The sequence below is a fragment of the Dipodomys spectabilis genome, unplaced genomic scaffold, assembly GCF_019054845.1.
Source record: "Dipodomys spectabilis isolate Male_0828 unplaced genomic scaffold, ASM1905484v1 ptg000230l, whole genome shotgun sequence".
NCBI classification, from domain to species: Eukaryota; Metazoa; Chordata; class Mammalia; order Rodentia; family Heteromyidae; genus Dipodomys; species Dipodomys spectabilis.
The window spans coordinates 3,728,717-3,750,833 of NW_024870907.1; the positions used below are offsets into that span (position 1 = coordinate 3,728,717).

Below are 22,117 nucleotides of genomic sequence, written 5' to 3' on the forward strand. Positions count from 1 at the left end.
CTGGCATGGTCTGGGAGTGCGGAAAGTGCTGCTCTTCCATAACTGACCCCCGAAATATCTTAGGTAAGCTACTACTCAAACTCCAATACACATATCAGCCACTCACACTGCTCCACTGTTAAGCAATCAAAATGCCGTCTCCACAGCCTGGTGACAGTTTCACAGTGACAGCTGAGGTTGTCATACATACAACATGATCCACACATTATTACCTGCTCAGTTTTCCTTGCAATGAGATTGCCAATGGTCTTGCTAAAAAAACTGGCAAGTAGAGGGTTGAGTGGCGGCTCTTGGTCCAAGAAGTCATATAGAAGGTTCATTAGGCTTTCATCCCCGCCCAGTCTGTCGCTGATCTGTGGCACATCACAAGTCAGAAGCTCACAGGCTGTGTTTGGGTATCTAAAAAGGCACAGTCCAAGCACTGGAGGTGAAATTAGACTTCTCCACTCTCAGGAAGCTGTTTAAGTAATCTGCCTCTTAGAAAGCAGAACCATGTGATAAAAACAAAGTGCTAAAAAGACCTCAGAGCAGAATGAAGGTGATGTTACTCTGTGACCAATGGATACTTCTGACTACTGGAAACTCAAATGTCTTAATATTCTTTTTATGAGCTCCTTATACCCTATATTCTGATATCCTGCATTTTTCCAACTCTGCTTCTATTCTCTAATCTTTCTATACATCCTGACTTCTCCTCTCCCCAAGCCTTTATAGTCAATTCCTAGGTCTCTCCTGTCAACCCACATCACCTCAGTGAAGCCAGGTCCTGATCATGTTTGTCTTCCCCTTTCAATCAGATCCCTGCCTTTCATATCCCCTCCTCACCATGTCCCTGTCTCTTCATATAAATAAACACCAACCCCAAATGTGCTAGTCTGGAGAAATATCATACCTGCAGTTTACCATATGGTATCAGCTGTGAGGTACTAAGCAAATAGTTTATTATTAAAAAATATTACTATGTGCCAGGTGCTGGTAACTCATGCCTGTAATCCTTGCCACTCAGGAGTTGGAAATCTTAAGTATCATAGTTCAAGGACAGCCTACACAGAAAAGTCTGTAAGACTTTATCTCCAAAGAATAATCAGCAAAAAACATGGCTGGAGGTGGTAGTGTCAACAAGGGAAGCTGAGTAAGCAAGCCAAACAAGTGTGAAGACTGGTATCACACACACACACACACACACACACACACACACACACACACACACAAAGAGTAATATGTGTGAATAATATATTTTCATTTGATGAAAATTGACCACATGCAAAACAATCCTTAGCCTGTAACATGTAATAACATAGTAACATCACTGTGTTCCTTCTTTAGCATCTGGTAGACTTGGAATGAGGAAAGCCATTGCCACAGGACAGGCTTACTTGACAAAAGGCCCAGGATGAGCATCTCTGTCTAATTCTCAGACTGGAGTCCTTGAGGGCTCTGAGCAGCATTGGTAATAGGGCTGGTGTGCTGCCCCTCATTTGGGTCCACAGGGTCCAGCAGACTAGAAACCAGTGGGAGCATTCTGGGTGGCTGTTTTAGACAAGACTGTCTTCTCCTATGCAAGGTCAATTCCCTGACTCTACCTAGGTTCTCTTACCTAACTATGGAGGGAAGGGTCCTGCCACCGTAGGCTTCCATGAAGACATGGAGCTATTCTGAAAACAGCAGAGTAGTGTCTGGCAGCAGCTGCAGCTGCTTGGAGTCAGTGGCTATGTCCTTTCCTCACAAACATAAGGCCAGTGGCTAAATCAAGGTAGTCACTTGGGTTAGCCTGAGCGGAACCTAGTTTTGACTCTGGAGGAAACAGAGTTGGTCAAGCATGGTGACCATCCAGGTATAGGAGGAAAAGAAATAGACAGGTTTCAACTGGCCATAGAGTGGGTGCTCTTCCTCAGCACTCACAAGAGGAGGAGTCCTTTAGAGCTTCAGGGAGGCTGACAGTCACTGAAGCCCAACATCAAGGAGCTAAACAAGTAGGCCTGGGAATGAGAAAGAACTATACTCAAGTGTTCGGGGCCCCTCAGGCTATAGAGGATAGGGAACCTGAGGACAGGGTCCCAAGGTCCAGGCTCCCCTTCACTGGGAATCTCTCTGGCCATCAGTTTCCTCGTCTGTGAAATGAGGTAGCCAGGACCCATCTTATGGGATTAAACAGGTGTTCAGCACAGCCGATGACACCCAGCCGGGGACCCAACAGAACAAGGTATGAGGACCAGGTTGGCAGCACTGCAGGCCATAATGAGGCTCCTCTACCAGATCTCTAAAGAACAGGACATAATGTGCCAGGGGCCAGGAAGCAAAAAACAAGGACAGATCACTCCTCGAAATGCATTCAGAGCCCAGGGGACAAACTGATCTCGTCCACACCGGGAGCCGAGGGCGCGAGAAAACTCAGCTCCTCAGGTTAGGAGTTAGGTAGAAGAACTAAGATTTTCACACATTTTTGCTTATATTTTATAATCAACTATCAATAGGTCCTGCTCTATTAGTGTAAGAGGGGGAAACTGGGAGAAATCGAAGGAAGGGGTCACATTATTCAAAGGAGAACTATATGCCTTACCTGAAGTATGAAATAGTAACCCCTCTGTACATGTTAATAGCAACAATTATATTTAAAAATTTTATACAATAAATAGGAAATAGCTAGGCACTAGTGTTTCACACCTATAATCCCAGCTGCTGAGAAGGGGGAGATCTAGAGGAGTGAGGTTCAAAGGCAGCCCAGGCAGGAAAGTCTGCAAGTTTCCATCCCAATTTGCCAGCAAAATGCCAACTGACAGACACAGAACTAGGCACAGAGAGGGAAGAGCACAAAAATGGGAAAACGTTAAAAATCCTAACCATTGCTGAGGTAATACAATAAGCTAAGTGCACACAGAATAAGAATTAAGTTTTGCTAACATATCCGGGAGCCAGGAGAGATGGTATAGGCCTATAGTCCCAGCATCTGTAGACTAAAACAAAGAGTTCAAGACTTGTCTAGGCAACACAGCAAGACCCCATCTGAGGGGGGAAAAAATCTGAGAATAAGAAAGAAAGTTCTGCTGATACCAGGATTTGAACTCAGGGCTTTACACTCTTGCTTGGCTTTCTTGCTCACAGCTAGCACTCTACCATTTGAGCCAGGCCTCCAGTCCAACAGTTTGCTATTTAAGAGCCTTTTTTTTTTTTTGTCGATCATGGGGCTTGAACTCTGGGCCTGGACATGGTCCCTCAGCTCTTCAGCTCAAGACTAGCCTCTACCACTTGAGCCACAGTGCCACTTCCAGCTTTTTCTGCTTATGTGGTGCTGAGGAATCAAACCCAGGGGCTCATATGTGCAAGGCAAGCACTCTACCACTGAGCCATCTTCTCAGCCCCATAATTTAAGAGTCTTATCGACTTTTCTGCCTGGGCTGGCCTTGAATCATGGTCCTCCAAGTCTTCTAAGTAGCTAGGATTATAAGCAGGAGTCATTGTCACCCAGCTGAAAGACAAGTAGTAAAAATTAAAAACATGAAAGAGGAAAGGTCAACAGTGAGCTAAAAAAGCTTTTTAAAAAATGGCTGGAACCAGGAGTGCTGGAGCTTGTGATCCCCAAATTTGGGAAGGTAAGGCAGGAAGATTGCAAGCTTGAGGCCAGACTGGGTTTACACATACACATACACACACAGACACAGACACACACACACACACACACACACACACACACACACAGTTAAAATGTGATACTAGAAACATCATATGTCAGCTGGGCATCAGTGGCTTACACCTGTAATCCTACCTACTCAAGGTTCAAAGCCATCCAAAGCAGAAAGAAAGAATAGAGGGATAAACATAGGGAAGAAGAAATAAGAAATTTTTCTGAGGTAAGGTCCATGAATTTACAGAACAGATCCATGGAATGGCTAACACAAAAAATGAAACAAAAAAAGATATCTGATGTTGACCTTGGTAAGAATATATAGGTATTCATACCCAACTCTGTTATTGGTTATTGATGTTGTCTACTCTACTTTGATCTGCTTGCTGACTTACATCAGGTTCATCAGAGCCACATGACTTTGTTTATTTGATAGCTTTGTTTCCTCATGGCTTTGTTTATTCTACAGGTTTGAACTTATCTATCTCTCAAGCTCTGACTCTTCAACTCTGCCCACTCACTGACAATGTTCTAGGACCCCTCTCCTGACCCAGAAGATCCAGCTGTACCACAGCTATCATTTTGCTCTAATTTGTCACCAAACTGGGGGACATTTGAGAGAAGGATGAAAGCCGGGTGCCGGTGGCTCACGCCTGTAATCCTAGCTACTCAGGAGGCTGAGATCTGAGGATCATGGTTCAAAGCCAGCCCAAGCAAGAAAGTCCATGAAACTCTTATCTCCAATAAACCACCAGAAAACCAGAAGTGGCGCTGTAGTTCAAGTGGTAGAGCTCTAGCCTTGAGCTGAAGAGCTGAGGGACAGTGCTCAGGCCCAGAGTTCAAGCCCCACGACCGACAAAAAAAAAAAAAAAGAGAGAGAGAGAGAGAGAGAAGGATGAGGGCTATGAAAAATGATGCTGATTGACATCATGACAGCCTCCTTCTATCATTGTTTTATCTCTAAGCCCCTGGCTGCTCTGCAGGCCAGTCCCTGCTCTTCCTTTAACTCTTCCCCCATCAGAAATACCTGGCTGACTACTCCGTGACAGCTTGCCTCAGGCCATCCCATCACCCAGGCCTGCTCTGTTGTCCTCCAAAGGACAACAATCAGCAGAGATTTTCTGTGAAAGGCCAAATAGCAAATTTTTGTCAGCCTTTTTTTTCAACTGGACTCTGTTATCTTATGTCTGAGTGTGGCATCCAACAATAGTCTACTGGCTGATACCAAAAACGTAAATTTCTAGCTGGGAGCCTGTAATCTTAGCTACTCTGGAGGTTGAGATCTGAGGATCAGATCAAGGTCCAAAGCAATACCTAACAGGAATGTCCATGAGACCCTTATCTCCAAATTAACCACCAAAAAAAGCAGAAAGTAGAGCTATGGCTCAAGTGGTAGAGTGCAAAAAAGCTCAGGGACTCAGGACTTAGAACTAGCACACACACATGAAAAAGGTAAATTTCTGACCAGGCACAGTGGTTCACACATACTTGGGAGACAGAGATTAGAAAGGTTGAAATTCAAGGCCAAAGTGGACAAACAATTATTGAGACATCACCTTAATCAATAAGCCAGGCATGGTTATTTATACCTACTATTCTAGCTATACTAGAGGCCATTGGTAGGAGAGTTGTGGTCTAAAGCCAGCCTTAGGCAAAAACATAAGCCCTTACCTGAAAAACAACTAAAGCTACGAAAGGACTGGGGTGTAGTCTAAATGGCAGAACACCTGCCTCGCTGGAGGCCTTGACTTCAAACTCCCATTCTAACAAAAAAAAAAAAAGTAAAATTTATATAATGAACATTTGGAACAAAGTGTTCTTCCTTTTATTTTTTTTCAACCATGTAAAAAGTAAAACATAGGAAGCACAGAACACACCTGTAATTCCAACACGTGAGAGGCTGAGGCAGGGGAAGCATGAGTTTAAGGCCAGCCTAGATTCTAAGTCCTGAGACCTTGTCTCAAGAAAGAAAAAGCAGGGTCATACTTCGCTGACCCTGTTCTAAGACTTCAGCACAGTACACACATACTTCACACTTCCTCATGAGCCCCTAGAACTCCTATCTGTTACTTCACTTGTCCCAGCTATCCCTGGGACACAGAATGCAACACAGCCTCATTATAGAGCCCCCAGGTGGGACTGCCCTTTCCTTTTGCCTCCCAAGGCATTGTCTTGGTTCAACATTCTCTTTATTTTAATGCTCCATTGCGCCTTCTGTCATCTCCTAACACGCTGGCCAAATGCTGAATGTAACATTTTAGGAAAAACTTTGAGAAGGGTCAGTACCACTAATGATGATGACATACTTTCTCCAAGTTGAATACCTCTAAGTGAAGCGTTTCCCAGGACTCAGGAGTCAGACACTGCATATCTTTCCTGCCTAGCTCTTCTTCCAAGCCTTAAGCCAACTTTACTGAGTGTGCAGCCTCACTTTGCAATCTCATGTGCCTTACAATTGCAGGAATAGTCTTTCAATATATTGTCACTCAACACATACCAACTTCATATAAACTCTCTTGTAACTCAGAATGAGAAGACATACCCAAGAGACTGTAAGCTCTAAATCTCATACAAAACAAATCCCACAATGGCTGCCACACTTCTCAGGTTTAAGATCTGAATTGCCATCAGAAAGCCCTGCCCTGGCTATCTCAAACACTGTCCATGGCCTCTCTGAGCCTTGTCCAGTGCTGGCCCCAGTCACAGCCTAGTACATACTTGAAGCGGACCTTCTCTTCCATGTCCAGGGGGGGGTCCTGTGTGATGAGGCTCACCAGCTCTTCCATACACTGCTGCCTGCACAGGAAGTCCAGCAGCTTCTGATTCTGAGCCTTACATTCCTGTAGAATATCATCTTCGTCCATTAACTCTTGCAGTGTCACATGTTCTTTGTCCAGCAGCTTGTCAACATGGGACGTAGTATTCAAGTCAAACTTCCAGAACATGGTGATGGCCACAGAGCTGTAAGAAAGTATCAGAATCACTCACTCACCCTTATCTGCATATCCACCCTCAACCACACCACATCCAAATCCAAGAAGCTCATCCCTATCATAATCACACTGAATTTCTGGGTCTTAGGTGGGGTCTTAGGTGCTCTTCCTCCCCCTCCGCCACCCCTGATCCTGGGGCTTGAACTCTGGGCCTAGGCACTGTCCTTGAGCTGCTTTTGCTCAAGTCTAACACCCTACCACTTGAGCCACAGCACCACTTCCAGCTGTTTTTAGTTTATTAGAGATAAGAGTGTCATGGACTTTCCTGCCTAAGCTTACTTCAAATCATGATCCTCAGATCTCAGCCTCCTGTGAGCCACCACACCACAGTAATTGCTCTTATAAGACTTCTTTAGCCAGGCGCTGGTGGCTCACATCTGTAATCCTAGCTACTCAGGAGATTGAGATCTGAGGATCATAGTTCAAAGCCAGCTGGACAGGAAAGTCTGTGAGACTCTTATCTCCAATAAAAACCACTGGAAAACTGGAAGTGGCGCTGTGGCTGAAGTGGTAGAGCACAGGGACAACGCCCAAGCTCAGAGTTCAAGCCCCATGACTGACAAAAAGAAAAAGAAAAAAGAAAAAAAAAGATAAGGCTCATTTCCCCAGCTGCATGACCCATCTCTACAGGTTTTTACTGACCAACTCACCTTTTGACCTCTTCCCTGCCCCTCCCACAGTGCTAACATGCCTCTGGGGGCTCTCAGCAGCTTCTTGGCTCCATGAAGCCCATATGTGCTGATGTTTCCCACACATGCTGATGTCAACAAATGGGATAAGCCTCCATCTTGAGAAAGAGAAAATCTTATAACACAAACCTACCTCCTGAATAAGCACAAGACATATCTTCCTTGAAGTCTCTTAATCAAACTCAAAAAAGCATTTTCCTTGACCCCGCCCTCTTCTACCACTAGCTACCACCTAGACCCTCAATTTGCTGTCCCCTTACTGAATAACCCTCAGAATTACCCTGAAGCTGCCCCTCCCTCACATACACACCAACTGGGCACAACACCCTGCTCAGATACCTAAGGCTTACCACAGACCAAGCCTTTCCTCTGTCTCTTCAACCCCTCTCCTACCTCTTGCTGCCCACATGTACTAATTTGGGCCACCCCAGTGAGGCACCCTGTCAGTCTGCAAAGCAGTGTAGGAAAGCAAGGTTTACTAATCTAATGCAAACAGAAGGCAGGAAGCTTAGGTATTTGATAAAGCTAAAAATTCATTTTTGAATGATGAATCTTTTCTTTCTTTTTTTTTTTTTTTGGGGTCCGGTCATGGGGCCTGAACTCTGGGCTTGGGAGCTGTCTCTTAGCATTTCAGCTCAAGGTTAGTGCTCTAGCACTTGAGCCACAGCACCCACTTCCAGCTTTTTCTTTTTGCTTATGTGGTGCTGAGGAATAGAACGCAGGGCTTCATGTATGCAAGGCAAGCACTCAACCACTGAGCCACCTTCCCAGTCCCTGATGAATCTTTTCAATGTTACATGAGGTTATTTATAAAAGTATAGTAATAACAGGCAGGATGTATCCTACCTAACATTTTCACTTAAAGAAACAAAAGACTGGGCTGGGAAGTTGGCTCAGTGGTAGAGTGCTTGCCTTGCATGCCTGAGACCCTGGGTTCTCCTCAGCACCAAATAAGCAAAAAGAAAAAAGCCGGAAGTGGCACTGTGGCTCAAGTGGTAGAGCGCTAGCCTTGAGCTGAAGAGCTGAGGGACAGTGCCCAGGCCCAGAGTTCAGGCCCCACAACCGGACCCAAAAAAAAAAAAAAAGAAACAAAAGACTGACTTCGGTATACATAGTTTTGACAGGGCATGGCGGCTCTTGCTTAAAATCCTAACTACTTTGGAGGCAGCTATAACAAGGATCATGGTGGGCTGGGAAGGTGGCTCAGTGGCAGAGTGCTTGCCTTGCATGCATGAGGCCCTGGGTTCAATTCCTCAGCACCACATAAGCAGAAAAAGCTGGAAGTGGCACTGTGGCTCAAGTGGTAGAGCACTAGCCTTGAGCTGAAGAGCTAAGGGACAGCGTCCGGGCCCACAGTTCAGGCCCCAGGTCCAGCAAAAAAAAAAAAAAAAGGATCATGGTTTGACGTCAGCCTAGACAAAATAGTTATTCCAGGCCTATCTCTGTAAACTAGTTGTAGTGGTGTATGTCTGGGATCCCAGCTATACAAGAGGCATAGGTAGAAGGACTGCAGTCTGAGGCTGGACAAAAACAGGAGACTTTACCTGAAAAAGGATTAAAGCACAAAAAGGTAGGGGCACAGCTCAAGTGTAGAGCTCCTCCTGCCTAGCAAATGGAAGATCATGAGTTCAAAGCCTACTACTAAAAAATCCAAAACAAGCAAACCACAAAAAACTTCAGTTTTATCTGTTTGTGAAGGCTGTTATGTTCAAGCAGCCCTGACACAGGAAGACGCCTGTGTCCAGCCTTAGCCCCATGACCTCTGACACAGACATCTTTCTGATCTCTGAAACTAGCATCTTCATTACCTCTTATCTCAGCTTCAAAACTGACATTGACTCCAGACACCCACCATGCACCTAAGCAGCTTTCTACAACATGTCTCCTGGACATGCTTCTGGAACCCAGCTTCACCATAGGACACAAGAACAAGTGATATTTCCCGGCTTGTGCCCTGTGACCCTGCTCCATGCCACCAGGCTGAGCTGCCCTTGCACCCCTAACGCTGGGGTGAGCACTGCTCACACACTTGAGACATGAAGAGCGTAAAGTAGAGCTGCTTTGACCTGCAGGACAAAAGAGTCCATATACTCACTGACTTTGCATTTTGTTTTCTTACTGGGCTCTAAGACCTCCCGCATTCACTTAGGAAGGCTATGGATGGATATTTACAAGTGGTTGTAACAAACTGTAGCACCAACAATGGTTCTGCAAGTACTTTCAGGAGATGGCTACCTCCACGTATGTGATAGATGCCCCCTTTTTTTAGGACCCAGTATGACTCAAATACTTGGACAACATATAGTCAGGTAAACAGAAAAACTCCACCTTGTCAAAGTAGTTTTGTTTGTTTTCCGAAATAAGAATTTATCCAAGGCAGTTCAAAGTGGCTTCTGTGCAGTCCTGAAGGCGGTTGAGAGGTTTTATTCACCAAATAGGACAGGTTTAGCCAGGCACCAGTGCTCATATCTGTAAACTTAACTATATGGTAGGCTGAAATTGTTGAGATCCCAGTTTAAGACTAGCTGAGGCAGAAAAAGTTCATGATTCTCCATCACAAGAAGCCTAACATAGATGGATCTCACCCAGGTATACACCTGTGCTGTGGCTCGAGCAGTAGAGCACTCGCCTTGAGCTGAAGAGTGCAGGGACAGCGCCCAAGCCCAGAGTTCAAGCCCCATGACCGACCAAAAAAAAAAAAAAAAACTGAACCAAAAATAATGAGCTATCAGCTATGAATGTGGCTTAGTAGTAAAGTACTTGCCTAGCATGCACGAAGCCCTGGGTTTGATTCCTCAGTACCACATAATAGAAAAAGCCACTGTGGCTCAAGTGGCAAAAGAAGCTCCGGGGGCTGGGAAGGTGGTTCAGTGGTAGAGCGCTTGCCTTGCATGCCTGAGGCCTTGGGTTCGATTCCTCAGCACCACATAAGCAAAAAGAAAAAAGCCGGAAGTGGGTGCTGTGGCTCAAGTGGTAGAGCGCTAGCTTTGAGCTGAAGAGCTGAGGGACAGTGCCCAGGCCCAGAGTTCAGGCCCCACAACCAGACCCCCCCCAAAAAAAAGAAGCTCCAGGACAATGCCCAGGCCCTGAGTTCAAGCCCCAGGACTAGCAATAATAATAATAATAATAATAAGCTTTTGGCAGTGGCTCGTGCCTATAATCCTAGATACTCTGGATTTTGACAGCTGGAAGACTGCAGTTAGAAGCCAGTCTAAGCAGAAATATGCAATGCTCCACCTCCAATTAACCAGCAAAATGCCTGGCTGGAGGTGTGGCTTAAGTGTAGAGCACAAGCTGTGAGCGAAAAAGCTGAGCAAGAGTGAGAGGCCCTGAGTTCAAACCCCAGTATTAGCATAAACAAACAAACACATAAACAAGTAAAAATCAGAGATAAGGCATGGCTTAGGGGGAAGAATAATTGTCTAGCAAGCAGGAGAACCCAGTACCATGAAAAGAAGGGAGGCAGATTAATTCATTAATTACAAACATATACAAGGAAATAAAGAATAAAAATAGATGGAACAAAGAAAAAAAAAACAAAAAAACCAGCAATAACTGTAACTCCTCTATCACTTTTAATCAAAAATTTGAAAACTAACCCAGCAAGATAACAGACAAGAAAACTTAGTCATATCAATAAATACATTAATGCAAACTGATGAATCATTTCAATTAAAGACAGAAATTGTCAGAGTAAATTTAAGAAACAAAAACAATTATATGAAATTTATATGTGCAGTAAGGCACTTATTAATTTTATTGCTTTTTTTTTAAAGAACCAGACTTTTTCCTTCCTGTCCTTTTTCTTTTCCTTTTATTTATTTATTTATTTTATTTATTTATTTATTTATTTATGCCAGTATTGGGGTTTAAACTCAGGGTCTGGGTATTGTCCCTGACCTTTTGCTCAAGGACAGCACTCTACCCTTGAGCCATAGCTCCATTTACACCTTTTTGGTAGTTGGAGGTAAGAGTCTCATGAATTTTCCTTCCTGGGCTGGAAAACAACAATCCCCAAATCTCAGCCTCCTCAGTTGTTAGGATTATAGGTGTAGGCCACTGGCACCCAGCTTATTTGACCATTTTCTTTTTTTCTTTCTGTTTTTCTTTACTTTTCTTTTTTTATTTATTTTTTATTTTTTGCCAGTCATGGGGCCTGAACTCTGGGCCTGGGCACTGTCCCTCAACTCTTCAGCTCAAGGCTAATGCTCTACCACTTGAGCCACAGCGCCACTTCTGGCTTTTTCTGCTTATGTGGTGCTGAGGAATCGATCCCAGGGCCTCATGCATGCAAGGCATGCACTCTACCACTGAGCCACCTTCCCAGCCCTTTTTTTTCCCTTTTTGCCAGTCCTGGGGCTTGAACTCAGGGCCTGGGCACTGTCCCTGAGCTTCTTTTGCTCAAGGCTAGCACTCTACCACTTGAGCCATAGCATCACTTCCAGCTTTTTTTTTTTTGTTCATGTGGTTCTGAGGAATTGAGCCCATGGCTTTATGCATGCAAGGCAAGCACTCTACCACTAAACCACATTCACAGTCTTATTGGTCCTTTTTTCTTTTCTTTTCTTGTCCGTCATGAGGCCTGAACTCTGGGCCTGGGCGCTGTCCCTCAGTTCTTCAGCTCAAAGCTAGCGCTCTACCACTTGAGCCACAATGCCACTTCCATCCAGCTTTTTCTGCTTATGTGGTGTGAGGAATTGAACCCAGGGCCGCATGCATGCAAGGCAAGCAGTCTACCACTGAGTCACCTTCCCAGCCCTCCATTTTCTTTTCTTTTCTTTTTGCCAGTCCTGGGGCTTGAACTCAGGACCTGGGTGCTGTCCCTGAGCTTCTTTTGCTCAAGGTTAACACTCTACCACTTGAGCCACAGTGCCACTTCTGGCTTTCTCTGTGTGTACTGAGAAATCAAACCCAGGGCTTCATGCATGCTAGGCAAACACTCTACCACTAAGCTACCTTCCCAGCATCTACCTCTTCTTTCTTTCTTTCTTTCTTTCTTCCCTTCCTTTCTCTTTTGTATTTCTTTCCCTCCCTCCCTCCTTCCCTCCCTCCCTTCCTTCCTTCCTTCCTTCCTTCCTTCCTTCCTTCCTTCCTTCCTTCCTTCCTTCCTCCTTTCCCTCCCTCCCTTCCCTTCTACCTTCCTTCCTTCCTGGGGCTTGAATTCTGGGCCTGGGCACTGTCCCTGAGCTCTTCAGCTTAAGGCCAGTGCTCTACCACCTGAGTCACAGAGACACTTCCGGTTTTCTGGTGTTTAATTGGAGATGAGTCTCATAGACTTTCCTGCCCATGCTGGCTTTGAACCCTGATCCTGAGATCTCAGCCTCCTGAGTAGCTGAGATTACAGGTGTGAGACACTAGCACCTGGCTTTGTCCATTTTCTATTACACATTTTTCCTTGTCTTTATAATCTCCTCCCTACTGAATACTTGAGTTCTACTTTGTTCTTTTTTAAACTTCAATAGAGACTTAGATTATTATCTTTAGACCTTTCTTCTCTTAAATTATAACCACTTAAAGCTGCAAACTTTCCTTTGAGCGCTGATCTAGCTACATTCCACATATTTTGGCATATTTTTTCTTTCTTTCTTTCTTTTTCTTTCCTGGTGCTGGGGCTTGAACTCTGGGCCTGGGTACTGTCCCTGAGCTATTTTGGCTCAAGGATAGCACTCTACCACTTGAGCCACAGTGCCACTTCTGGCTTTTTGGTTATTAATTAAGAGATAAAAGAGACTCAGACTTCCTGCCTGAGCTAGCTTTGAACCTCAATCCTCAGATCTCAGCCTATTGAGTAGCTAGGATAATAGTTGTGGGTGGTCACCAGCACCTAGCTTAGCATGTTTTCATTTTCACTAAATTCAGAATATTCCTAATTTTTCTTGTGATTTCTTCTGACTTTTAAGTGAGTCAGAAGTACAATGGTGCAGAGAAAGAGGAAGCCTACTGCATTGCTGGTGGGAATGTATACTAATACAACCACTTTGGAAAGCAGTCTGGAGGTACCTCAGAAAGCTAAATATAGACCTCCCCTATGACCCAGCCATACCACTCCTAGGCCTCTACCCTGAGCAACAGGAACCAGGATACAAGGACACATGCACCTCCATGTTCCATTGCAGCACTGTTCACAATAGCCAAGATATGGAAACAACCCAGATGCCCCACTACAGATGAATGGATCCAAAAACTGTGGTATCTATACACAATGGAATATTATGCACCTATTAGAAAGGACAAAATAATGGCACCCACAAGGAAATGGATGGAACTAGAAAAAATAATTTCGAGCATGGTAAGCCAAGATCAGAGAGACAAATGGCACATGGTCACCCTGATATGTGGATGTTAAATCCAAAATGCAAGGAGATACAACAAAGTAAACAGGACTCAAGAAACAAAAGACGTCCATTCAATTTGTCATATTATTACTAAATGACTCCATCTTCTTGACCACATATATGGAATGTATATGTGTACATCTGAGGGAAGTTAGGACACAGAATCAGAGGGAAACAGGGGAAAATATACAACAGAGGGGCCCATCAGCTTCACTGGACATTGATGAAAATGAACTGAGCAACTCAAGGGCAGCGATGGGAGGGAGGGAATGAGAGGGAAAGAGGGAACAGCTGACACTAAGCCAAAGGAAAGAAATGTACATACCACCCAATGTGGAAGACATAGTTATATTGTCAGAGCTCATAGAATTCACAAACTTTATAGATCAAGATAATGACAATTTGCCTTGTGAAGGTTAAAACATGTTTGTGACTTTAAGTATCACTATCTCACAATACTGTGAAATTTATATAATCACAATCTCAATAAAAATTATTTTTAAAAAGAAGTACAACTGGATGCATGAAAACAAAACAATAAAAAACTAATGAAGCCAGGTGCTGGTGGCTCACATCTGAATCCTCGATACTCAGAAGGCTGAGTTCTGAAGACAAAAGGTCTAGGATTGGAGCCAGCCCAGGCAGGAAAGTCCTTATCCCCAATTAATCATCAAAAGCTGGAAATAGCCATGTGCCAATAGCTCACACCTGTAATCCTAACTACTCCAAAGGCTGAGATCTGCCTGGTGCCGATGGCTCACGCCTGTAATCCTAGCTACTTAGGAGGCTGAGATCTGAGGATCACGGTTCAAAGCCAGCCAGGGCAGGAAAGTCTGTGAGACTCTTATCTCCAATAAACCACTCGAAAACCAGAAGTGGCACTGTGGCTCAAGTGGTAGAGCGCACACCTTGAGCTGAAGAGCTCAGGGACAGCGCCCAAGCCCAGAGTTCAAGCCCCACATCCAACCAAAAAAAAAAAAAGATCTTTGTTTCAGGAACTATGTCATCGACACACCTTAGGCTGGAATGAAGCCTATCATTAATTCTTAGGTGAGTGGAGTACTCAAAAAAAATCTGTCTTATGGATTTCTATGTCCTTAGTGTACCACCTAGGTTGGTTGAAAACCTAATTACAATGTTCTCTCTCATAAACCTTCAGTTTGCATCCTCTATTTTAAGTTCCTGTTACATCTCATCATTGTTCACTTTCAGCCAATCTTTGGCTACTTTCTCCTGGTACAGAGTGTCATACAGGTGAGGAGCTTCTTGCCCTCTGTTCTCTGCTAACAGGAGAGCTGGGGCAGCTGGGCTCCCACCCAGGTCTTGGGATGGCACAGGGGCTCCCGCAGAAGGGGAACACATCCTTTGAGATTGTAACCTTGGATCTCAGCTCCTTGAGTAGCTAGGATTATAGGTGTGAGCCACCAGCGCCTGGTCATTATCATCAATTTAGAGGGTAGCTTCTTCACAAAGTATCTCCCCAGCTTTATATCTCAGAAGGCTTATATACTTGGAGAATGAAAATACATTAAAAATACAAGGAAACCAGTAACAATTAGCACCGTAGCCCTACATATTTAATCAGGGTTATAAAGTAACTATTTAAAAGACCTTGAAATAGACACTCAAATGAATTTGACTTGGTTAAAATTCAGTTTCAATAGTCAGAAAAAATTTTGACAAAAATCTATAGAATTAATTTGGTAAGCCAGGAGCTGGTGACTCACGCCTGTAATCCTACCTACTCAGGAGGCTGAGATCTGGAGATCACGGTTCAAACTAGCACAAAATAACCAGAATTTCTAGATTAAAAGGGACTAAGAAATGATAACCAGATGCAGTTTGACCCTGGACTTAAAAAGACAAACACAGGTATAAAGCCTGTAATTGAGATACTGGAGAAATTAGAACATTGGTACGTATTAGCAAAAAGTACTGTAAAATTGTGAAAACTGATATATTCAAACAGAAAAATGTTTTGGTTCTCAGGAGATGCATGCTAAACTAAATGTCCTAACCAGGATCTGGTGGCTCATGCCTGTAATCCTAGCTACTGAGGAGGCTGAGATCTGAGGAAATGGTTCAAAGCCAGCCCAGGCAGAAAGTCCTTGAGACTCTTATCTCCAATTAACCACTAGAAAACTGGAAGTGGCGCTGTGGCTCAAGGGGTAGAGTGCTTGCCTTGAGCTGAAGAGCGCAGGGATAACGCCCAAGCCAGAGTTCAAGCCCCACGACCGACAAAAATAAAATAAAATATCCTGAAACCCCAGAACTTTTTGCCACCTGAAGTAAGGCACTGCAGTGTAAAATGTAATGTCTACAGACAACCGTTAGATGGCTCAACAACAACAAAAAATGGGTGTATACATACATATGCGTAGAAGTATTTATATCTGTATTTATCTTTATATTTACTTAAATTTTCATATTAAATAAGTGATTCTAGAAAAAAAAAAAACACAACCAGGAAATCAAAACAAAAGGCTATAAAGCTTATTTTGGGGACTAGGAAGGTGGCTCAGTGGTAGAGTGCTGGCCTTGCATGCATGAGGCCCTGGGTTTGACTCCTTAGTACCACATAAGCAGAAAAAGCCAGAAGTGGCACTGTGGCTCAAGTGGTAGAGAGCCAGCCTTGAGCTAAAGAGCTGAGGGACAGCACCCAGCCCCAGAGTTCAGGCCCCATGACTGGTAACAACAGCAACAAAAGACCATCTTGGAGCTGGGCGTCGGTGGCTCACGTCTGTAATCCTAGCTACTCAGGAGGCTGAGATCTGAGGATCACAGTTCAAAGCCAGTCCAGGCAGGAAAGCCCATGAGACTTTTTTAAAAAATAATTTTGAAATACATTTTATTTTACTTTTATTTTTTTGTTGTTGGTCATGGGGCCTGAACTCGGCCTGGGCACTGTCCCTCAGCTCTTCAGCTCAAGGCTAGCACTCTACCAGTTGAGCCATAGCACCACCTCTGGCTTTTTCTGCTTATGTGGTGCTGAGGAATGGAACCCAGGGCCTCATGCATGCAAGGTAAGCACTCTACCACTGAGCCACCTTCCCAGCCCCTGTAAGAGTCTGATCTCAAATAAACCACTAGAAAACCAGAAGTGGTGCTTTGGCTCAAGCGGTAGAGCACTCACCTTGAGCTGAAGAGCACAGGGACACCGCCTAAGCCCAGAGTTCAAGCACCACGACCGACCAAAAAAAAAAAAAAAAAGACTATTTTGGGAGGGATGTCTTTTATCTACAGCGACTGAAAGGTAGTGTTGACCATCAGCTCATTGGGAAGACAGTGAAAAGTTTTGCTGCGGCCCTGTCTTCCACTGTACTCTATATCACTGTACATCTCTTTAGTACAAACTTTAGAGTTTACTGCCTTAGTTATGAAATCCATTTGCCCTGTCAGTCCTTCATAAATACTTTGTTATTTGTTCAAACCATGCTTTTGTTATTTTGGCAGGGGAGGGGCTCATTCTTGTTGAGATCAGTATGTCCACATAAAATTAATAAAAATTGTTATACTTCCACAAATCAGCCAACAACAAATGCTGGAGGGGATGTGGAGAAAGAGGAACCCTATTACACTGCTGGTGGGAATGTACATTTATACAACCACTTTGGAAAGCAGTCTGGAGGGTCCTTAGAAAGCTAAAGATTGACCTCCCTTACGACCCAGTCATACCACTTCTAGGCATCTACCCTGAACAACAGGAACCAATATACATGGACACGTGCACCTCCATGTTTATTGCAGCACTGTTCGCAATAGCTAGGATATGGAAACAACCTAGATGCCCCACCACAGATGAATGGATCCAAAAATTGTGGTATCTATACACAATGGAATATTATGCAGCCATTAGAAATGACAAAATAATGGCATTTGCAGGGAAATGGATGGAGCTAGAAGGAATCATGTTGAGCGAGGTAAGCCAAGAACGAAGAGACAAACGGTACATGGTCTCCCTGATAAGTGGATGCTAAATCCAAAATGTTAGGTGATACGACAAAACTAACAGGACTTAAGAAACAAAGAACTCCCGCTCATCTGGTTGAACCACTACTAAATATCCCCATGCTGCTGATCACAAATATGGTATATAACATGTAAACACTGTTATATATTACAGACTGTGATAGACAATTTGCTCCAGGAAAGTTAGAATGAACTTGTGACTTTGAAATTATGTAATCACTTAATCACAATCAAAAAAAAAAAAAGAACCTCAGGGAAGGGAGGGAGGGAGGGGATGGTAGGGGGAAAACAATGGAGGGGGTAACAATGTTCAAGAGGAAGTGTACTCATTACCTCACTCATGTAACTGTAACCCTCTGTATAGTATCTTTACAATAAAAAAAAAATGACAAAAAAGAAAATAAAAAAAATTGTTATACTTCTCTTTAAAAAAAAAAGAGTGTATATCTTTTAAGACAATGTCATCCCTTCCCTTACTCTCAGTTTTTCCCTCCCATCCCCACCCACAATAATCTTTTAATTACAGCTATCTTAATCACACCAAAACTTTTTAGCAACTTTTTTTTTGGGGGGAGGGGGTCCGGTCGTGGGGCCTGAACTCTGGGCCTGGGCACTGTCCCTAAGCTCTTCAGCTCAAGGCTAGTGCTCTACCAATTGAGGCACAGTGCTACTTCTGGTTCTTTTCTTTTTGCTTATGTGGTGCTGAGGAATGGAACCCAGGGACTGATGGATGCAAGGCAAGCGCTCTACCATTGAACCACCTTCCCAGCCCCACACAAAAACTTTTTATAAGTTCTTTCCTTTACATACTTATCGAGAGCTACACATGAGGGAGATTTAGAACTGTGTAGACTGGCAGGGAGAGAGAGCCACCCAGTGGCAGACACTCCCTCCTCTTCCTGGGGACCCTGGGGACCCTGGGGAAGACCAAGATAGCACATGGAGCCTGTACCTCCTCTTCTTCCACAAGACCTTGAGAAAGCAGAGACTGCCCAGTAGAGTCCCTACACCCTTCTCTGGGAAAGTTGAGATAACAGCCCTGAGAAAGCAAAGACCTTGATGATTCTGGAGCAGACCAGGCAGGGGCAGGCCCTTCCTTGGGGGGAGGGAACACGTGACTCAATCAGATGACAGAGCAGCTGAGACTTGCCCAAAGAACTATAAAAGATGGACTCCACAAGCCTATAGGGGAGCTATTGATTTCTGGGCCTCATTTCTGGTTCTCTTACACTGAGAAACCTGTCCCATCCTTCTCCTCTTCCTGTTCCCCTTTTCCTTCTTCCCTGGAAAACAGGTAGATGAGACTTCCTACTGCCTACGGTGTAAGGCAGTCCTCCTAGTTAGGAGTCCAAGTTGGGGGCTTATGACAACCCACCAATAGCTAAAAGCCTTTTCCTCAATTTCTCGTGGCATCTCACTCTTACTTTCAAATAAACTTTGCCTTTCTACTCTACCTTTCCTGACCCTAATTCTCTATCTGGTAGCACTCCTCTTCAGAAGAGTCTGTTATTTCCACTCTCAACTAGTTTAGCTCCTATAATTAAAAAAAACTCTCAACTTCTTCTCCCATCTTCTTGTGTCTTCTTCTTCAATCCCTTCTCAGATTGAGACAACAAACCTGAAGACTCCCTAAATAGTATCATTCATACATCCTGCTACTTTCTTGAACCTTCTGGAGTTTGTCCTTTTTTTTTTTTTTTTTTTGCCCAAGACCAGAACTCCAACTCCTTATCTGATGCTAGCTTTTGCTCATTGTCTGGTACCTTGTGACCTGATCCACACCACCCTGGAGTTTGTCTTATCATTTTGGAACATTTGCAGTTACTGCAAATCTTACTCTTCAACAATCCTTTCTCATTTAAAAGTATTTTCTCAGGGCTGGGAAGGTGGCTCAGTGGTAGAGTGCTTGCCTTGCATGCCTGAGGCCCTCGGTTTGATTCCTTAGCACCACATAAGCAGAAAAAGCTGGAAGTGGCACTGTGGCTCAGGTGGTAGAGCGCTAGCCTTGAGCTGAAGAGCTGAGGGACATTGCCCAGGCCCAGAGTTCAGGTCCCATGACCGACCAAAAAAAAACTTGACAAACTAAATTTAAGGCAAAGATTAACAATGGGGCAATAACAAATGTTCCACACAGGTAGGAAGAAAAGGAAAGATCTAACCACCACAAACATACATACCTTAGAAGACTCTACTAGGTCTATAAAACAGCGATGGACAGAAATCCATAAAGAAAAACTGCCTTGGCTCTGGGCATTGATCCTAGAGAAGCAAAAACAAGGTCATACAACGATCTGAATGTTCACAGTAGGTTTATTTGTTTACAACAATTAAAACCTGGAAGTAAACCAGGCGTTGGTGGCTCACGCCTGTAATCCTAGCTACTCAGAAGGCTGAGATCTGAGGATCACGGTTCAAAGCCAGCCCGGGCAGGAAAGTCTGTGAGACTCTTATCTCCAATAAACCACTAGAAAACCGGAAGTGGTGCTGTGGCTCAAGTGGTAGAGCGCTCGTCTTGAGCTGAAGAGTGCAGGGACAGCGCCCAGGCCCAGAGTTCAAGCCCCATAACCTACAAAAAAAAAACAAAACTGGAAGTGTTCCAGATGCCCTTCAACATGCAAATACTGGTACAAAGCCATACACTAAGAAAAACTACCTGGTAATAAAAAGGAATTGGGAAGGCAGCTTAGTGGTAGAGTGCTTGCTTAGCATGTAGGAATCTCTGGGTTCAATTTCTCAGAACCACATAAGCAGAAAAAGTCAGAAGGGGTTCTGTGGCTCAAGTGGTAGAGCGCTAGCCTTGCGCATAGAAAGGCTCAGGGACAGAGCTCAAGCACCAAGTTCAAGCCCCAGGACTGGCAAAAAAAAATTAATAATTTAAAAAAGGAACTATTGGGGCTGGGAATATGGCTCAGTGGTAAAGTGCTTGCCTAGCATGCATGAAGCCCTGGGTTCGATTCCTCAGCACCACATAAACAGAAAAAGCCATTAGTGGTGGTGTGGCTCAAGTGGTAGAGTGCTAGTCTTGAGCAAAAAGAGCTCAGGGACAGCGCCCAGGCCCTGAATTGAAGCCTAGGGACTGGCAAAAAAAAAAAAGGGGGGGGGGGGGAGACGACAACTGATGCCTATAACAACTGGATGAGTCTCTAGGGAATTATCATGGCACAAAAGGTTACATATTATAGGCTTCCATTTATAACATGTTTCTTCTTCCTTTTTCTTTCCTTTCAGGCTTAGAGGGGAGAAAAACAGTCTTACTATATTGCCCAGGCTGGTCTTGAACTCTTGGGCTCAAACAATCTTCTGGTCTTAGCCTCTCAAGTAAGTGAGACCACAGTTGTATACCAGTAGGCCCAGCTCATTATTTTTTTTAATTTTTATTTTTTGTCAGTTGTGGGGCTTGAACTCTGGGCACCGTACTCAAGCTCTTCAACTCAAGGCTAATGCTCTACCACTTGAGCCACAGCACCACTTCCAGTTTTCTGGTAGTTAATTGGAGATAAGAGTCTCACAGACTTTGCTGCCCTAGCTGGCTTTGAACCACAATCCTCAAATCTCAGCCTCCTGAGTAGCTAGGATTACAGGCGTAAGCCACCAGCGCCCGGCCTCATCTATATTTTGAAATTATAAAATTAGTCATGCCTGGGGACAAAGAGGAGAGTGAGTGGTAAGAGGGAAGTGAGCATGGTTACAAAACCTGATGAGAGGGCCAGGTACCGGTGACTCATACCTGTAATTCTAGCTACTCAGGAGGCTGAGATCTGAGGATCACAGTTCAAAGCCAGCCCAGGCAGGAAAGTCAGTGAGACTCTTATCTCCAATGAACCACCAGAAAACTGGAAGTGGTGCTGTGGCTCAAGTGGTAGGGTGTTTGCCTTGAACTGAAGAGCTCAGGGACAGCACCCAGCCCTAGCGTTCAAGACCCACAACCAACAACAACAAAAAAAAGTGATAAGGGATTCTCCTGGCTTTGGAACTGTTCAGTATTTTATCCAATTATGCAGCACTGAGCACACAAAAACAGAGAAAGAAAGAGACAGAGAATGAAGAGAGAATGAGCTAGGGATGTCTGAATAAAGATGTGGCTCAAGTGGCACAGTGCTAGCCTCGAGCACAAAGAGGCTGAGGACAGCACCCACACCCTGAGATAAAGCTGTACAATCGGCCAAAAAAAAGAAAAAGTGAAAAATTGTTTTTTTTTTGGGGGGGGGTCTGGTCCTGGGCCTGCCTGCAGCTCAAGGCTAGCGCTCTACCACTTGAGCCACAGCGCCACTTCCGGCTTTTTTTTCCCTGCTTATGTGGTGCTGAGGAATCGAACCCAGGGCCTCATGCATACAAGGCAAGCACTCTGCCACTGAGCCACCTTCCCAGCCCAAAAAAAAGTGAATTTTTAGTTGTGATCTTCTACTATAATTCTGCAAATTGTTTCTACTGTTCTTTCTTCCTACAGCTTCAGTATTAAAAATGTAAATTTTAACTGGGCAAGGTGGCTCACACCTGTAATCCTAGCTA

General features: G+C 44.3%; 1 protein-coding gene across 6 annotated transcripts in view; it reads right to left on the reverse strand.

Moving 5' to 3' along the window:
* The window catches only part of Ppp6r2 (protein phosphatase 6 regulatory subunit 2), a 70,860-nt gene that overhangs the window by 32,533 nt on the left and 16,210 nt on the right, over positions 1 to 22,117 (reverse strand). For 4 of the 6 annotated variants that reach the window (XM_042698034.1, XM_042698035.1, XM_042698033.1 and 1 more), the window contains exons 2-4: positions 19,786 to 19,867; positions 6,341 to 6,583; positions 213 to 399 (exon numbers count right to left, since the gene is read on the reverse strand). In XM_042698034.1, the coding sequence (XP_042553968.1) occupies positions 213 to 399; positions 6,341 to 6,567 (414 nt within the window). In that variant the 5' untranslated portion in view covers positions 6,568 to 6,583; positions 19,786 to 19,867. Of the gene's footprint in view, positions 1 to 212; positions 400 to 6,340; positions 6,584 to 19,785; positions 19,868 to 22,117 lie in introns of those variants that run through there. The other 2 variants (XM_042698036.1, XM_042698038.1) reach the window with 2 other exon arrangements.